This window comes from Triturus cristatus, chromosome 9 (assembly GCF_964204655.1).
Source record: "Triturus cristatus chromosome 9, aTriCri1.1, whole genome shotgun sequence".
Classification (NCBI taxonomy): domain Eukaryota; kingdom Metazoa; phylum Chordata; class Amphibia; order Caudata; family Salamandridae; genus Triturus; species Triturus cristatus.
In genome coordinates this window covers 854,262,980-854,281,698 of record NC_140592.1, presented here as the reverse complement: position 1 = coordinate 854,281,698, position 18,719 = coordinate 854,262,980, and the positions used below count along the sequence as shown (strand labels likewise).

General features: G+C 46.0%; 1 protein-coding gene across 1 annotated transcript in view; it reads left to right on the top strand.

Annotated features, from left to right (window-relative positions):
• AMN (amnion associated transmembrane protein) overlaps positions 1 to 18,719 on the top strand; it is a 175,196-nt gene that overhangs the window by 143,055 nt on the left and 13,422 nt on the right. Inside the window, exon 11 of the mRNA XM_085626328.1 lies at positions 17,800 to 17,920. Within this exon, the coding sequence (XP_085482454.1) occupies positions 17,800 to 17,920 (121 nt within the window). The remainder of the gene's footprint in view (positions 1 to 17,799; positions 17,921 to 18,719) is intronic.

The window sequence follows — 18,719 nt, the reverse complement described above, 5'->3', positions numbered from 1 at the left end:
TTGGGGGAGTCGCCCCTGCAGCTCTGAGTTGGCGGGCCCTGATCCCTTACATGCGGTGTGCCTCTGACTTATGTGGTTATACAGTGCTGGGATGTGGCATTCGTGGGTGCATTGGTATCTTGGTGGGAGTTGGGGGTCTGCGGCATGGTTTGTCTGATGATGTGCTGTGCTTACTTATGGATGTGTGCCATTGTGCCCATCTCCCCCGGTCCCCCCAGTCCCTGGTCTTTACTCACCCTGTTGCTGTTGTGTCCAGTCCTGTTGAGCAGTGTCCGAGCGCCCAACTCCTGCCACCGTCTCCCCACTGATGACTGTGGACACCATTTCCTCCATCCCGTCCAGCTCCTCCTGTGGCGTTACTGCCACCTCCAGTCTGCATCGCTGCCTTCCGGTTCTATGCGAGCTTCTGCTTGGTTTAGCGCTTGACATCATTCCAGCGCCTCTTGACCTCGTCCATTGTCCTCTTCAGCACTCCGACTATTCACCTTGTCCACGATGGTCTGCCATATTCCATTTTTAGTTGCCAGTGACACATTAGAGGTGACGAACAGTAGTTGATGGTGTTCTATCACCTCCGTTATCATGATCCTGTTTTCCTGCGGACTGAACCTTTTCTTCCTACTCTTCTCCTTGCCCTTCCCTGACCCCGAAGTCCCAGGCTGGTCCTCCGGGGGGGGCTTGTGGGATTCTGATTGTCCTCTGCCCTTGCTCCGGCTGACTCCATTGTGCTTCGCTGTTGTTTGGTTTTTGTATTTATTTTTTTCACCTTTTGTAGTGCATTTTCCCGCATGTCGTATGGGGATTGCAGGCCTGTGGCTGGTTTTCGCTGATTTTTGTATCGAGATTGGCATCATCGTTGCTTTTTTGGCGTTGGTGTTTTGCATTTTTGCGGCGTCGCATTGGTTTTTATGCGCTTGTATGATGCGTTGTCGTGGGACTATCGCAAGTTGCCGCAGGCTTTGAAATACCACGTTGACACACAGTTATTTTCCCGCGATGGACTGCGATGTGGTGAGTTGCGATAAGTTACTCTTGCGGTAGTTATCACATGTTCTTGAGAATATACCCCTTGGTGTATTAGCTCCCCAAAATGTTGTGGGAGGTTAGTGTTCAAAAAGGACTGTATCTCACTAGAAGTCCTAGCCACCTGTAGCACGAAGGTCTCTCGGGCCGAAGTGAGAAACACCTCCTGTTGGAATAAAAGTGCTTTGAGCCTGCTCAACCTGTTGAAATCTGTTTTCAAAGTCGGAATGGAAGGCCAAATTGAACTATATAGACTCCCATGCGGGGGTGGAAAAAGCCCATTGCTACAACAAGTTACGCGCTGGGAAACTGTTACTAAATACGGGACTCCTGCCCGTAAACCACAGCAGTCCTGGTTGTTCAAAATAAGATAACTGCAATTTGTAGGCAATGTAAAAGCAGGAGTTATTGACAAAACTGGGGTCCCTTAAAAAAAAAAAACAAGTACGATTGGGCGTTGACAAGTTACACGCGCCTTGCAACTTAACGTGTTTGCAAACCAGGAAATGTCCTATTGTGGAATCGCAGTCCTCCCCTGTAAGAAAAACTTCCTTACCCTCCCTCTGACATCTGTAAGTGAAAAGTAGGGACCACAATTCATGTAGACATGCACTACCCAGTGGTTCAAAACGGCCAATCGGGAAATGTTGCACGCATGATTTAAATTGAAATAGCGAAAAAGGGAGAGAGATAACCCCATGAATTAACCGCAGAGTCCGTGTCCACTACCGAGAACGTCAAGGGCTCTAATTGTTCAATATGCAACAGTATAAATGCAGCATCTTTCATAGACATAAATCGTTGTTTATCAGTTAGATTAAATGGCAAAAACAAAGCAGTGGCATTCGAATAGTCCCAAGGTACTTTTCCCATTTTAAGAGTTTGCAGTGTCCAAGCAAATTGCATAACAGATCCTAACTGATTTTGACCATGATATAACACAGAAACATCACTTTGAACAATATCAATAACAGATGAAACAATATTGTCTAACGTACAAATGCATGAGGAAAGTGTGTTAATGCTGTTGTCTACTACGGCAAGGACTTTTTCTAAATTGGCTTGATCAATTTGGCACAGACGAAAAGCAGCTTCAATCTGCGAAAGTTTCCAAATTTCATTGTAAGCGGCATAAACAAATCTCTTAGATCTAGGATTCCTAGGCCCTAAGATGAAATCAGCCAGATTGATGTCATGCGACAGCAGAGAAAGATGTTGTTTCACATGTCAGCGTGGAATGTTCCAACCATTGTTGGCATAACTTATGCACCGAATATGTGGTGACCGAATGTGTAACAGTATACAGAGAATCAGGTCTAGTCTGAATGAAACCGGGCGTAACATTATAAAAACGCATTTGACATGCATTTGTATTAGTTTGCCACACTAACCACTCGGAAGAAGCAACTTCAGAGACATTGAAAGTATCATTTCGAAATAAAGCCTGCAGTGGCTCGATGGTATAATTTGTGTGAGTGTGCCAATCATCATATTCCGCTAAAGACTGAATGGATGGAGTATTTAAATTTTTGACAGTTGCCTGGCCAAAACAATTTGCTTGGTACACTGTATCATTTAGAAACAAAATGTGAGCAGGGATCAGGCAGGCTCAATGTAAAGCTTCCATTCCCTGAACCTGCCACGGCTTCATGCCCCAGATTGATTTCAAATCAACAGTCTCTTTCCAATGATCATAACCCTGCGTTGCCTATTTATTTCTAAACAAGTTGGCATAAATCAATTTTGTGTGGGTCAACATAAATTTAGATTGTGAAGATGGCCGAAGTTTAAAGTAATAGGATTCCGAATTAGATATATCAGAATCTGTAAAATAAGTGAATTTATCCCTAAGAGTTCATTAACTCCCCTCTACGGGAGTAGGACAATGTTCCCATTGTGTATAATTAAAATCAGGTCTCATTGTGTTTGTTTTATGTAAAACATTATGCCCATAATGTTGATAACAAAATAAATCCCCATAGTTGGCAGAATTTAAATACAAATCTTCAGCATCAAAAGCAGCATAATATTTTAAATCTGAAAACAATGCATGTACTGCTTGCACATTCCAATCATCAGAATGTATGTCCCGTGTCACCACATCTCCTAAAGAGACGCAAAACACGTATGGTACCCTAAGGACCTCAGGATTTCGTAAGCTACTTTGTCCCAAACGATGCCATCTGCAACCAGTAATGCTGAAATGTTAACATGAGACTGATCACGCTTCATGATATGGGACGATGTATGAGGGCAAGAATTCCATCAACCAAGTTTACTGCAGAGCGTTCTGGCAAGTAATGACCATTGATGAGCAAATAGAAAACTGTTACAGATCCAATGGACATGAAGAGGAAAATCAGGATAAGCAGCAACCTAATGTAGGTCCATGGAGGGACCAGGTAAGTCTTTTTGAACCCAGAGAAAAAAATACTTAATTCCGTCGGTGTGTCTGCCAAATTGGATGTCGAGGAAGACAAGCCGGAAGAGAGGCTAACATAATCTCCATAGTAGCCACTTGTAGGTTGATTGATCAGATGTGGAAGTGTCTGGTCCGCTTGATGTTCTCCAGGACTGTTCGGCACCTCACTCACGGACTCCTCGAAATGATATATATACTCGGCATCCATAGTAGAAGATAGAGGTCGGACGGGTGAAAGATCAATTATAGTGTCCATCACTTTCTTAGTCCTACGAGGACCAGTGGAAAAAGATTAATGCAGTGGATCCAATGAAATTACGAAACTGCAGGTGTGACACTATTCAGAATCGGCCACATGGTGTAGCTTGACATTGTCCACTGAAATATATCTGTTGTCTTTGTGCCCAGGTAAAGGTGGTAAAATAACTGTACGAGGTCTGGCACAAACATTTTGAAGCAAAAGAACATTTTGTATGGGGTCCGCCCACCCAGAGATCGTCTAGGGAGGTTATTAACTGCACGTTGAACCCCATACAAGTGGTTCAGCCAGTTCCTGCCAGTACCTAAGACTCTAGCTGTCAAGGATTGATTTAAGTCACGGTTCATTCGCTCCACAATTGAATTGCCCTCAGGCTTGTATGGAGACGAAAACTGCACCAGCACCCCCATAGACTTCATCGCATCCTTGTACGCCATAGAGGTGAATGCTGGACCTTGATCAGAATGGAAGGTGCCACAGGCAAACATCCAGACAAAGACACAGACAAAGACACACAAATCCCTGATGACATTTCGAGCGTCAGCACTGCGTTGTGGCCAAACCCAAAGGAATCTAGTGCACGAATCAATTGCAACAAATATATATTTATACACAGTATCAGAAGAATGAGGACTGCAGTGATCAAGATAAATACAGCCAAAAGGTTGATTAGAAATACACAGCTGTGTTTGTGGTGGGCGGGTGACCATAGACGACTTGATCTGCTGACAACTGTCACAAGAAAGTACATAATTACGGGTCTGTTTATATAAACCATGCCACCAGTAACGTTGCTGTAAAATAGAGACTGTCGCGACACACCGGCATGCGCAGATGCTATGCCTTCGTGTTCGGCTTTGATCAGAGCTTGTCTGAGGTCCATGTTAAGAATCATCAGATCCCCAACCGAAGGAATTAAAGCATAAGGAACCTGTTCAGGAGTTATGTGATAAGTGTATTTCAAAGGGAAACCCTGAGGATAAGCAGTTCCCTCCCTCGTTGCAGCCACCGCTGCCAAAATCTCATTATCTATTTTAGTCATGGATCTTGTAACTGCTGCTACGGAACACTTGGCTACTGCAGACTTGGCTCCTTCATCAACCAAAGAATTACCAAGAGCCTGTGCTCCTACATGCTGATGGCCAAGAGTATGTATAACGTGTGATGGGCGGAAGTTGTTTAGGATCTGTCACTCGAACCCAAAGCGTTTTATGCATTATTGCGCTTCCTTTGGAATCTCGATAGTCATTCTGAGACCAAAAGAATAAGTTGTCAATTAAAGACTGGATACAGTAATAAGAATCGCACACAATAAGAGTATTCACATTTGGATCAGCAAACTCGAGAGCAAGTACAAGAGCACGCAACTCCGCCAATTGTGCCGTACAGTCTCCAAGTGCCTGAGTGTGCACAATGGAAGACTTAAACTCTCCATTAACAATTGAGCCAGCAACAATTGCCCAAGCAGCTGAATAAGCATGTTTGGAACTTGTGGCCGTTTGAGCCGAGCCATCGGTGTAAATGATGCATTTGTACTCATGAAAAGGAAGCAGAGACAAGGGAGGATGATGAACGTGTTCATACTGTAAGAACTCCTGTGTCTGTAAGGAAGGATCAAAGATAAACGTGACATCAGCTGATGTCAAAGAAGTAGCCCATTGTATCCAACGAGGATGTAGTGCTTTCGAGTTAGGTACACTCGCCTTAGTCACGGTCTCCAAAGCAGGGAAGAGCATGCACCAGTGAGCGTTCCTTTAGAATCGCCATCTGCACTGCCGTCAAGATTTTTTCAACAGTAGGAAAAGCGCATTTCAGCAGCAATGTATAAATGTGATTTGTATGCAATTGGTATTGTCACCCTCATTGAATGTCAAGTAGGTGAAACCCACTGTCCTAGAAAAGATATGTATTACCAGGTTTGTGGTGTTATAACGTATCAACAAGTAGTTAGTTGCAAGGAAGTCAGTTTGAAAACATTTTTTAAATAGAAGTATGTTCCGGAAGCCAGCTGGCAGAAGAAAAAGTCAGTTGTATCAATGCATAAAGCGGTTTGATACGCTAGGCATAATCGGGAATGTATGTCCTCCCGAAATTTAAAAATCCCAGCAAAGACTGAAGTTTCTTAAGTGTAGAAGGGGGTTGCAATTGTGCACATTTCTTCAAGAAGTGAGGGGCCAAGCCCATTCCTTCATTATTTAGCTCATAGCCCAAAAAGAGCTCCGCCAAATGGGCGATGTGGGATTTTGAAAAATTAAATTTATATCCATAGTCGGCAAAGGACAAAATAATCCTCTCGACTCGGACAAGATGCTGCATAAGCTCATCGTCCATCAGATAAATATCATCTATGTTCGAGAATGCATCAGGGTCTGTCATTCAACAAAGAAACAATCCGTGCCGGAAATTCCCCGGGGCTATTCATATACCCCATAGGCAATCGTGCAAATTTTTTTCTGATTCCCGACGGCAGTGAATGCTGTCAAATCACAGCTCTCAGGTCAGAGATTGTGACTGTAGAAACTATGAGAAATATCCAGTGTAGTTTTGTATTTTTTACGAATAAGATTGTTCACCAGCGCAGAGCTGTGAGGGATCTGCACCGCAAAAGTGCGACAATGACTGTTCAAATTTCGGTAATCCAATACAATCTGATATGAACCATCAGGTTTTGATACCGTAAAGAGAGGATTATTCATCGGTGATGTACATGATTCAATCACTCCTTGATACTCCAACTGCGTTAGAATATCACAAATGGAAGCTTTTGCTTCACGTCTGATGGGATATTGCAGTTGTGGCTGTGGCATAGAGCGTAAAGGTATTTTATGAGCCGGTGAATCAACATCCCAACCCACCTGATTACAATACACCGCTGGGGCTAGGGCCAGAGCCCAATCAGCTGCGAAAGCCTGTGCAAGCTCTTCAGGGACATAACGTGAAAAACTTGGAAGTATCACGTCTTCCCCTCTAGAAGCGGCTAACACAAAGGGTGGAGGCCAATCAGCCTCAGTTAATAAAATGTTATACGAGGAGGTTAGATTCTCACAGAAAACCACCTTGATTGGACGAGGTATATCACCATTTTGGAAAATGATTAGAGCCTATCCGGGGGGGGGACCGGGTAGCTGCAGTCTCTACTGTAATGAATGCATCAGTTGCTGTCGCCTCCAGACAGGGACGCAGACCCACCCGCACTATGGTAACCTCCGCTGGGCTGTCGAGCAGAGTCACTGCCCATGTCCAATCCAGGAGTCGCGTTCTCACCGTCTGAGGCGCATCTCGCTGTTAAAGCAGCAACTTTTTTCTTTTGAAACAGGGGTCGAAAATGAGGTAGATCCTCTTGTTTTCCTTTGACTTCAAACTGGCGAGGCTGATCACGTCCCTGTGGCGCAGGTTGAGTTTTGCCATGATCTTGGCAATCACCTCCACCGACTTGAAGGCCAGATGTGTCCTGTGAAGAACGAGGAGAACGCTGATCAGGGACTTAAAATCTATCATGAGTCTTACATTTTGTGCGGTCGTGCAAGTCATAAGTACGCTCAGAAGACAGGTGTCGGTGAACCAGCACGTGAACCTTGCTTCTGTTGTTGCTGCCCCTGTTTTTTATTTTTCCAGTTCTTTTTATTAAAGACCAAATGCCCATCTTTATCAGTCTGGGATTTTTGTTGTGTTTGAGATTGCGTTTGAGTAAAAGGCTTAACCCCCAAACCATTGCGGCCTATGGTCTTATAAGCCTTTGTAATAATCTTTGGTAATTTGCGTGGCTTGTCTGCATCAGGAACAGCCCCCAAGAGGTTTGCCACTTGAAAGCTTACTGCATCGCCATTGACATCGGCAAGGATCATATCAGCCACCACGTCGAACAACCCTACCAATCTCATCCCCAGATCCACAGCCGCGTCGGCTCCGTGTTCATCTTGAACACGTTTTATCACAGAGGGGAGTACGGTCATGGAGGGAGTGCCGAAACACTTTGAATATACCGCTGCAAACACCTTGCCCCAGGTGTTACAATCAGTTAGCTCGGGAAGAAAGACTTTAGGCAAACTAATAGTCAATATCCTGTGCTTCTCCACAGGAGAGGTAGTTATCCAAATTTTTCAGCTAGCCAATAAGGCAATTCAACCTTATTCTGTGGTTGCTTGCCCATGACTGAATTAACCATAATGGGACTGATAGTTACACCACCAGGTCCCGCAGGTTGTGCAGCAACGCCAGGTGGTCCCACCTGGAAGTTGTGCGACATGAACTGTAAAACTGTATTACAGCTTTATGCACACGTATTAAAGACGTAACACGCGAAGTTCTGCAAGCGTCGCTGTTGTCAGCCGACGCGGGTGAGGGGTATACCCAGCCAAAATGGGCCACGTGGCCCCATCTATCAATAAAGGACATAAACGGACCGGCATTATTGGGTGAGGAAGGGCACCATTAAAGCAAATTTGGTGTTGCCAAGCTGTAAGCGGAATCTCAAGAGCCCGATAGGGCTGATAAGCATTAGGAAGGGCCGTAGGCATATATTTGTGAAACAAGTTATCAATTCCAGCCACGGCCGTAAAGGTGACCCAAGAATAAAACACTTCAAAGTGGAAAGCAGCATCCACTTCTACTACAAAAATCAGTGTGACATCAGCAAAAGGGACTCAATTTTGAGTTAAATATGCCCTGAGTGCTGCCAGATTAGGCGGAGGAATTACGACCGCCATAATGGATAAAAAGGAATAACAACCTAAAGCGTGGCAGCGCAATTACGGGTCAAGAATATAGAGAAAAACCTTTTAAAACTTCAAGCTTGAAAGAACCTATAAAAACATCAATATAGGAGGTTACACCGTCACAGCTGTCTCTGGAATCAGAAGTAAGGGTAATGTGGACAAGCACAAGCACTATTCAAGCGTCTCGCAGATAAGAACCAGACCAAACATTGGCGGCGCAATGTTCCAGGGATTCTGCACATACACAGAACTATGCACAGGAAAACAGGACCTCAGTGAATAGGGGTGTACCAACCTACCACATCAGTACCCAAAATCCCAAACCGACTAGCTGTAGTGTCTCATTCGTTCTCCTCCAAATATCACCAAGCTTCAAATGATTAGACAACCCAGAACACAACACTCCCGACTCTCTCAGGAATCGCGGGAGCAAGACGTACTCTTTCGCTCACTCACTCGTACTTGTCCACAATGCGATTAGGCAGAGTCACTGAAATAGTTCAAAATGTTTATTTTAACTATCGTGCTTTACAATACAGTATACATGCCACTACTAGCAGCAAAATGCATAAACTCGGCACAGTTAGCATTGTTACAATTCTATAGAATACAAAGGGAGAAGTCATTTTATAAAGACTGTGGAAATAAGGGCCTTTTGGCCTAACCACCCTCCCCTTGACTAGATGAAGTTTATTTTATAAAAAGGACGATCTCTGGGATTTGACAGCAGACCCCATACCTTAAAGCCTGGATGCAAGGTTTACATCATAGGAACAGCAGAGCTCTTCTCCATGGAACGGCTTTCTCCAAGTGTGTTAAAACAACATGCAACAACGTAATATCAAAGCACGAGTCTTCAGTACTGCAACTGTGTGTAGCATGTTATGTCTAGGTGCTAAGGACTCACCAGAACAAAATAACAAGGGGCATTGTTGATCGACCTTGCCCATCGTGGTCAGACTAAACTCCAGGAAAGGCAGAGAACGCGAAAGCAGCCCGTTCTCATGTGAAAGGCACAAACAGAGTCTTGCAAAAACAAAGTCATGTAGTAACATGCGCAAAAGCAGCATCATGGCAGCCAAGCTCATGCTAACTTAGCAATGTTGACAATGTCCCTAAGGGCCCATATATCAATGTGCAGGAAGGTGTCCTTTCCTGCACTAAAACAATTATTAAATAATGGCAATTTGCTGCTCCTATGTGTGCTGCAGAATGCAACACACACAGAAGTAGCAAATCGCCTTCTGTACCTTCTGTATTTGCGCTAGGCAGCTATTTTTAGCGCCAGCACAAGGGAGAACACAGGTGTGCGCCGCATCCCTGAGTTTTTAAAATGACACAGGGAGGCGCTGCAAACTTTGCAGTAGTGCCATTTCCTAGTAGATATGCCATAGTGACTGTTTTTGAAACCGGTCCTAGGATGCTTGTTTCCGGTCCAGGGAGGACCTGGCTTGGCAGTTCGGGCTGGACTGTTCCCATGAGGCACAGGGTCAAGACTGATTTGCATATTGCCAGGTCTAAACTGGGGTGGCATGGTGAGCAAAAAAACGATGGATTTAGGCCCAGATCTTTGTACTGGGGTGAATGTATGACATTGTTCTGCATTCTGTCCATCAACTGTTGTTTTTGCAGTAGTGACTGTTATGGCAGGGACAAAGTGGGCATCCTAGGAAGACACACTAACATAGATGACACATGCATGCAATATGCATATAGAACTACATATACTAACACCTACAGCCAACAATGTACGTAGACCAGCGAAAAACCCGGCACAGATACGCACAGACACATAAATCACCTGACATACAAACACTCATGCAGAAAGGACAAGAGATTTGTTATTCTATTTTAGTAGTCCTTGCTGCCACCAAAGACATCAGCTCCCTCCTTGACCGAGGCGAAACGGTGGCCCTTATCCTGCTAGACCTCTCAGCTGCCTTCGACACCATCTTTCACCACACCCTTATCGAGAGACTCCACTACGCATCCTGGATTGGATCCACTGCTTCCTCACTGGCCGAACACAGCGTGTCAGAATACCTCCGCTCCTCTAAGAACCCACAGAGATCAGCTTCGGAGTGCCACAGGGCTCCTCCCTGAGCCCCACCCTCTTCACTGTCTAGATGGCCCCCCCTCGCGACCATCATCCCGAACCACGGGCTCAACATAGTCTCTTTAGCTGACGACACCCAGCTCCCTCACCAAAGCACTCACAGCCTCCAGAATTAGCTTCCACAGCGGGATGAAGGCCGTCGCCCCCTGGATGAAAGAGAGCTGCCTCAAACTCAACTTGGAGAAGACCAAAGTACTCATCTTAGGACCCATGCCCTCAGCTTTAGACGATTCCTGGTGGCCCTCCACATTGGGAACCACCCCACGAACCACGCACGCAACCTCAGGATCATACTGGACTCATCGCTCACACTGAACCGCCAGATCAACTTCATCATGCTTTCACATGTTTTGCCTGTTTAGAAAGATATTCAGATAGCTCCCCTCCAAATCTAGAAAAACATCCACCCACGCACTCATCACCAGCAGACTAGACTACGGCAACATGCTCTACGTCGGCACCACCCAGAAGCTCCTCAGGAAACTACAGAATGTTCAAAACGCCACAGCCAGACTGGCCCTAAACATCCGCTGCTGCAGCCACATCACCGAACACCTTCAAGAGCTACACTGGCTCCCAGTCAGCAAAAGAATCACCTTCAAGCGCCTTACACTTGCCTACAAAGCCCTCCACGACACAGGATCAGCATATCTGGACCACTGTCTCTCATTCCACGTACCCACCAGACACCTGCGCTCCAATCCATTGGCCCTGGCCACTGTCCCACGGATCCACAAGACCAGAGCCAGAGGAAGATCCTTCTCCTACCTTGCCGCCAAGACCTGGAACACCCAGCCCCTCCAACTCAGGCTATCCCCGTCACTGACTCTACTCAGGAAGGATCTCAAGACCTGGCTCTTCGACTGAACCCCTGCACCCAGACAGATCAGTAGCCCCCCTCCACCAGCACCTTCAGCCCCTATGGGTGAGTAGCAATGCCTTACTAACCCCTGATTGATTGATTATAGTACCTTATGCTACTTTCCGTTCATTTGAAAGTTGTAGGTCTGACAGGACAATGGAAAGGCGAGAAGGAATAAGGATTTAGTCTTGAGAATGGAATGATGTTCCCCGAAAAGGAAATATAGAGGGCAGTCAAACCTATCCACCTAGTTGGCAGGAAGGAAGCAGCAGAGGAAGATTGGCTGCCAGAGAAGGCAGGCAGAAGCGGAAAAAGGTAGAAATAAATCAAGAGGAGTGCCAGATAGTGTGTAGATTTGGGGTTGATGGCGTTAGGAATGATAGACTGTTACAAAAATGCCAGAAAAGGTTAGAGAGAAGCAGGTGCCCTTGTCCTCAGACTGACGAATAAAAGCTAATAGACACCGACAAAACACATAGGCACACATACAATGTCACACAAAACAGATGCATTCAGACAGCACACAAGAAGGCACACAGAGAGGGGCGGAGGAGGAATAAAGAGAACGACGTAAGGGTAGATGTATGCATGTAGGTTTTATTTTTTCATAATAATGAGACAAAAAAACTGTATTTCAATTTCTTTGCAGGATTACTGCAGGCTCCATGGCTCTGCATCTGTTGGCCCCGACCAACACTTCCAGCTGATAGCAGAACATCGATGTAGGTGGTACTGACTGCAGAACTGTTAGCGCTGTCAAGCCTACACAGATGACTAGGCAGGTGCTGACCCTGACATGCTGCCTTATTGCGTAATAGGGATACCATTTTCCTCTCTCTGCTGACAGGCTTCAGGAAGCTCTTGGCACAGACGTGACATCATCCCAGGGAGTAGGCCTGCTGGGAGACTGATTGACCCCATAGCTTTAAAGCAATTAATGGAATTTTTAGCCCATATTACCCTTTCAAACATAACATACAGGTTGATACAATCCACATGTTTTGCTTTAAAGGTGAGCACTTTGCAGCTTCCCCTTACTTTTAAGAAGAATTAAGCTGTCAGAATTACCCGGCACCAAATTTGGGGCCCGCTGTAGGTGGCCAAATACCGGTCGGTAACGGTGAAATTCGGTAAATTTCAACGTTACCGACCGGTATATAGGCATGCTCGATGTAGGGAAGGAATCGGTAAATACCGATTCCTTATTACCGATTCCTAATTTACAGAATCGGAATTACCGATTCCTAATTTACCGAATCGGTAAATAAGAAACGGTAAAAACGATAAGAGATGTAGGAAAAGTCGGTAATACCGAATTTCATGAAATTCGGTATTTAGGAGTCGGTAATTAACACTGAATGAAAGCAGGTGGTAATCAGGTGAAGTGTATATATGCAATCCCAAAATGCAACAGTGTGATCACTATGGCGGCCTTCTATGTAATTGCAAGGCGGCTACGACTACAGGCAGCAGGAGTGAGGATCTGGAGACGGGAGGAGCGCGTTTACAGACAGCGCATCACACTCTTCCAACTGACTGAGGCTGAGATCCATGAAAGGTACAGGCTACACCCCCAAACCATCATGGACCTGATAAGGGACTTGCACCCACTCCTGGACCATCCAACAACAAGGGCGCACGCCATACCACCACATGTGCAGGTGCTCTGTAGCCTACACCTACTTGCATCTGGCAGTTACCAGGGGGTGATAGCTGCGGTAGGTGGGGTGTCACAGAGTTGCCTGTCCCGTTTCTTCAAGAAGTTCCTGGACGCCATGATGCAGAGAATGCATCACTACATAAGCTTCCCAAACACACAGGCGGAACTGCTGAAAACCAAGACAGACTTTTACCAAATGGCTCAGTTCCCGCATGTCATAGGGTGCATTGATGGGACACACATTCCAATCTGCCCACCTGCAGCCACTGAGTATATCTACAGAAACCGAAAATCCACCCACTCCATAAATGTGCAGGTAATCTGCGATGCAGCCAACATAATCACCGACATTGTGGCCAAATTTCCAGGGAACACCCACGACTCGTACATGTTCCAGAACAGTGGGATCTACACACGCCTGGCTGCAGGAGAATTTGGAGAGGGATACCTGCTAGGTAAATCATTGTGACACACCCTGATGGAAACAGCAGATTAATGTGTCGGTGTTTGTAAATAATGGCACTCTCTTTCTCACCTAGGTGATAGCGCTATGCTGTGCGGTCATTTATCCTCACTCCCCACCTAAACCCATCAACCCCGAGTGAGAGACGATACAGTGTGGAACACAAGACAACACGCAACGTAGTGGAGCACACGTTTGGACTATTGAAAAGCAGGTTCCGCTGCCTCCACAAAAGCAGAGGCGCCTGTCAGTACACACCCATCATCTGCTGCAAAATCATTGCAACTTGTGCTATGCTGCACAACCTTGCCACTAAGAAAGGCACAGAAGTTGAATTAACGGACTCAGAGGACGATGATGATGAAATTGCTGAGCCAGAGCTCCACGCAGCAGGAGTGGCGCCAGCACCAGATGGGAGACAAAGACGGGCAGAGATCACACGCAACTACTTCTGAGTAAGTAAGGAGACACAGCCAGTTGTTGCATTTGAATGACGTAGTTTTATTTTTGGGCACTACACCACTACACAAAGGGCTCAACTTGCCAGTCCTATTTGTGACAACGCTAAGAGCTTGTCATGTGTTAAGTCACCCAATAGAGTACACAAAGTGTGGGCTGCATCAACACCTGCGGCCATGCACAACACTGCTGGGTTCACTCAGCAGACTGTCTTCAGTGGCAATGGTCCCAGTGCCAGCCCCATGTCGCCTGCTGCTCCTCCTGGTCTCAGTTGCAGAGGGCGTTATGCTGCTGCGACTGATAGTCTCCTCGGCGTCCCCCACATCACATGCACCAGTATTGGCAGCCTGAGTTGTTAGGAGCACTTCTAGTGCAGTTGGGTCCTTGACAAGCCCCCTAGTGACATCATGGCTGCACTGTTGCATCCCTTCTTGCATGGCCACGGAGCGCCTGCAGAGTAGAGATGTGGCAGTTGCGAGGCGGTTCACCGCCTTTGTATGGTTTTCCATCTTCTGCCTCTCCCTGTGCCGTGCCACCCTGTCCCCCTCAAGTTTGCTGCACAGCAGCATCACAGCCTGGGACATGTCCCTCATGCCCTCAGCCATCCCTTTCATGCCCTCCGCCATCTCCTTCATGCCCTCAGACAGCGTGGAGTTCATAGTGCTGATGCCCTTCTCGATGTTATGCATGCTACAATTCAGATGTCTCATTTGCCGCTGTACAGACTGTATGGCCTTCCCTTGCAGGCGCTGAACCTTGACCATGTTTGCCTCCAGCCCTGCAAATTCACCATTGTCCCCACCCTGCAAAGGTGGACTTTGTTCCCTGGCCCTGCGGCGTCTGGCACCTGTGTGCGATCTCCCTGAGGTGGACTGCGACCCTGCATTACTGCCATCCACTGGCACAGTCGAGATTTCGCCACCCCTGGTGTCTTCCAAGGATGACTCCATCTCTTGTAGAGTGGCAACTGCATGCCTCCTGGGTCTTGCCACTGGCGGTGGTGTTGCTGCTGGTGATGCTAGCAGTGTTGGTGATGCTAGCAGTGTTGGTGATGCTGGCGGTGGTGGTAATGCTGGCGGTGGTGGTGTGGTGTACCCTGTACTTGCACTGGCCTCCTCCGCTCTCTCCTTCCGGGGTGCCCTTCCTCCCTTGTCTCGTGCAGCCCTGCGCGATGTCTCGCCTGTGGACAGAAATTGTACATTAGCTCACTAGTCTGGCAGCCCTACGTAACAATAATAAATTGTCATTCCTGGAACACTATCTTTCTTACCTCTGCTTGCTTAACACTGATGTGTGTCACACAGCAGCGGTCGGTAGTAGGAGTAACTGCAGGGCGGTGACGTGGGGAGGGGCAGGGTGGGGGATAGTAAACTATGGATTACGGAGGTTTACAGGTAAGTTAACATATAAATTAATAAAATGAATTTCGTTGCATGTACTGCATCCCCAAATGCGATGCAGTGCACGCAACGAAATTCGTTTTATTAATTTATATGTTAACTTACCTGTAAACCTCCGTAATCCATAGTTTACTACCCCCCACCCTGCCCCTCCCCCTCTCCACGTCACCGCCCTGCAGTTACTCCTACTACCGACCGCGGCTGGTGTCACATGCCTTGGTGTTCAGTGGGATGACTGTCATGATACATGTTCCACTGACTACATCTCCCAGAATGCATTGCTGGTGATTAGTAAAACCTGTACTGGAGTGGGATTCACACAGCCTCATTGGGGAATGGGGATAAGGAATGGGGGGCGCAGATTGGTGTGCATGCTTCTTACCTTGTTTGTTGGCAGCTCTGGCTGAGCTGTCTGCATCCCCGATTCCGCATACGCTGTCCGGCTCTATGGTGGACTCCACCAGCTGTTCAAGAGCAGTCAGTGCAGGCGCCCTGTTCCTTCCTCCTCCTGTCTGTCTGGCTTTTTTTTTTATCTTTGCCATCTTCTTTTTGGTGATGCCCCTGATGTCATACCACCTCTTTTTCAGGTCATCTATTTCCCGGGTGGTCACTCCTATGGCATTCACTTGTGCCTGTATCCCCAGCCAGATCTTCCGTTTTGCAGATTCAGCCACTTGCAGGGACTGTTTGCCAAACAGCTTCAAATGTTGTTTGGCAACCTCCTCAATTAGCACCTGGAGCTCCCTTTCACTGAACTTTAACTTTCTCTTTCTCTCAGCACCTTCTTTGTCTGTCTCCTTGTCAAACATTGTGCAGGTTTCAGAGGTAAAGTCCTCCTAGTGGCTCCTCTGTCCTCCTCTGCACTCCCAGCCTCTCCAGAAGGTTCAGTTCAGTGCACCTGCATGGGTGTGGCCACTTCCTGGTTGGGAGGTGGGGTGGATGCACAGGATTGGCTGATTCCTCAATTGCTGGTGTTGTGAATTACCGATTTGGTATTTTCCGATTGGGTAATACAGATTCGGTAATACCGATCGGTGTTAAGGAATCGGTAATGTTTTTTTGCAAATTTTACCGAATCGGTAACAAATACCGAATTTTTACTTACATCGAAAATTCCGAATTCTTAATACCAAATCTGTAAAATTCGGTATTAAGAATTTGGAATTTCAGTTTTACCTACATATGGCCCATAGTGCTGGAAATACAAAAACAAGTATACTTTAAATGTCAATGCTTAAGTCAGACCTACAGTGTACAATGGCTGCAGCTTATCTCATGTGCTCGGTTTTGCTCACATCTAAGGGTCAAAAGACCTCGCTTTGGCTCACGTGGGATTTTACTTTTGCACTTCTCTTGTGTTGTACGCATACATAAGGCTAACTTACACAGAAGTCAGATGTGCTAATTCATTAGTCAAAATATGTTGTCATAGTTTAAGTACAAAAAAAACCTGCAGCAAGGGGTTGTTGGGGAGTCCCCCATTAGTTACATATGGAAAGTGTGCGAGGGTATACCAAGCTTCCCTGAAAGATAACCCAACATTGTGGTGCAGGCTCTGCCAGAGCAGATTATGTCATAAAAACCATTAAAACGTAAGCTACTAAGTGAGAGACCGACAGCTCATAACTAACAAAGGGGGGGGGGGGGCTTTGGCATCTCTCAAAGTTTGAATAAAAATCAACACTAGCCCTCCTACTTTACTCTGAAGTGCTGCTGTTCAGGCCGGGAGAGACATTTGGTAGCCTTATGGATTGTCCCCTATCCTTGGAACCTACAAAAAAGTTCAGAGTGAACCCTAGTGGGTTGATCCATGGTGGACATGTTTTCATTGGTGAGAGGCTGCACCCCACTTTTTATGTTCCCCTTTTACTTTTGCCCAGTTACAAGACGGTTTATGACTATATAAATTAGGCATCTTAAATTATTCAGTACTCCTCTCATTAAATTAGCTATGGGTTGTAGGGCTGACTGTGTTGCACTTGCATGCCTCTGCAAGCAAGACGTTTATCTTGTCAATCTTGCCCTAATTAAAGATTTGAAGGTGGTAAGATCCTGTAAGCCATATGTGCATGCATTGAAAACACAGTCCTACATTTATTAGCTACAGCCACGCCTGGAGTACCATCAGCACCTTGATTGCTATACATTTTACCCTCATATCTAATACGCTTGTGATTGTGCTGTTGCTCAACTCTAGATCGATACACATTTGCAATGACCAGTATTCTGAACCCTTGAAAGTTATTGTCAAGACTAACATAGCATCTAGAACAGTTCCAGCATATGCCACTCTTTTACTGTTGAACTGATTTATTACTGTATTATACTAAGTAAAACTCTCTTGCTTTGTCTTTGGCCAAAATATGGGGTCTTTAGTAAACTGTTGCTGCATGTACATTAAACAAAGTCTTTACCCCCAGGTTTCAAACATGGAGTTGGCCCAGATTCTGGAAGACAGATTCTGATCTGGAACATATCTCAGGCCGAACAGATAAAGGATTTGCCAACCCTATTTTTGATGTAGAGACGCATGCAACCCAGGTATGTATTATTGTATATGTCCCATCGATAGTGTTGCACAGTGTTTTGAAAACCTCTTAACATTCGTGAGATCTGTGCAATATCAGAGGAATACATGGCCACTTTATTTGTAAAATAAACATTCGCTGTCATAACAGCTCTATTAACAAATGTGTACATGACCGAAGCGGAACAGATACGTCACTATTCTTATCAAACTTACAGAGAAGTGAAATTCAGACTTTGTGTTCCCGCACGCATGGGCAGTGTACAGCAGGGCCACTTAAATGAATATGGCTGGTTAAAGGCAAGACTCACACATGCAAGAGAAACTCCTGCCATGCTGGGGTTAGGGGTTGTGTGATTCACATGGCAATTAATCTCTGTGTCAAACACTGGAGAAAACACATGCAGGAACCAGCACGGAAAAACAGATTTCCACGTTATTCATCAAATCCCCCCAAAAACATGTAATCCCCATTACTGTCCCGACCACGGAGTTACTGGGACTCAGAGTAGCTGTAATTCTGCAGTGAGGAAATAACGAGGATTTTAACGGGTCATTCATAAGGCGGCTGTAGCCTGTGTTTTGGTGTGCTCAGCGTGGGCTGATTCTTTAGAGGCTGTTGGAGCCTTTGTTTTACAGGACCTCTTATTATGGAAAATGTTCCGCCAGTCACCTTAGACAGTGGTCATGATCCACAGACTCTTTATGCTTCACACATTCATAAAATTAACTGTGACAGAAGGAGGGAACAACCGTGTCAGACTACAGTCCACTGATATGAAACGGCCTGCTGCGGTCACAGCAGCAATTGTT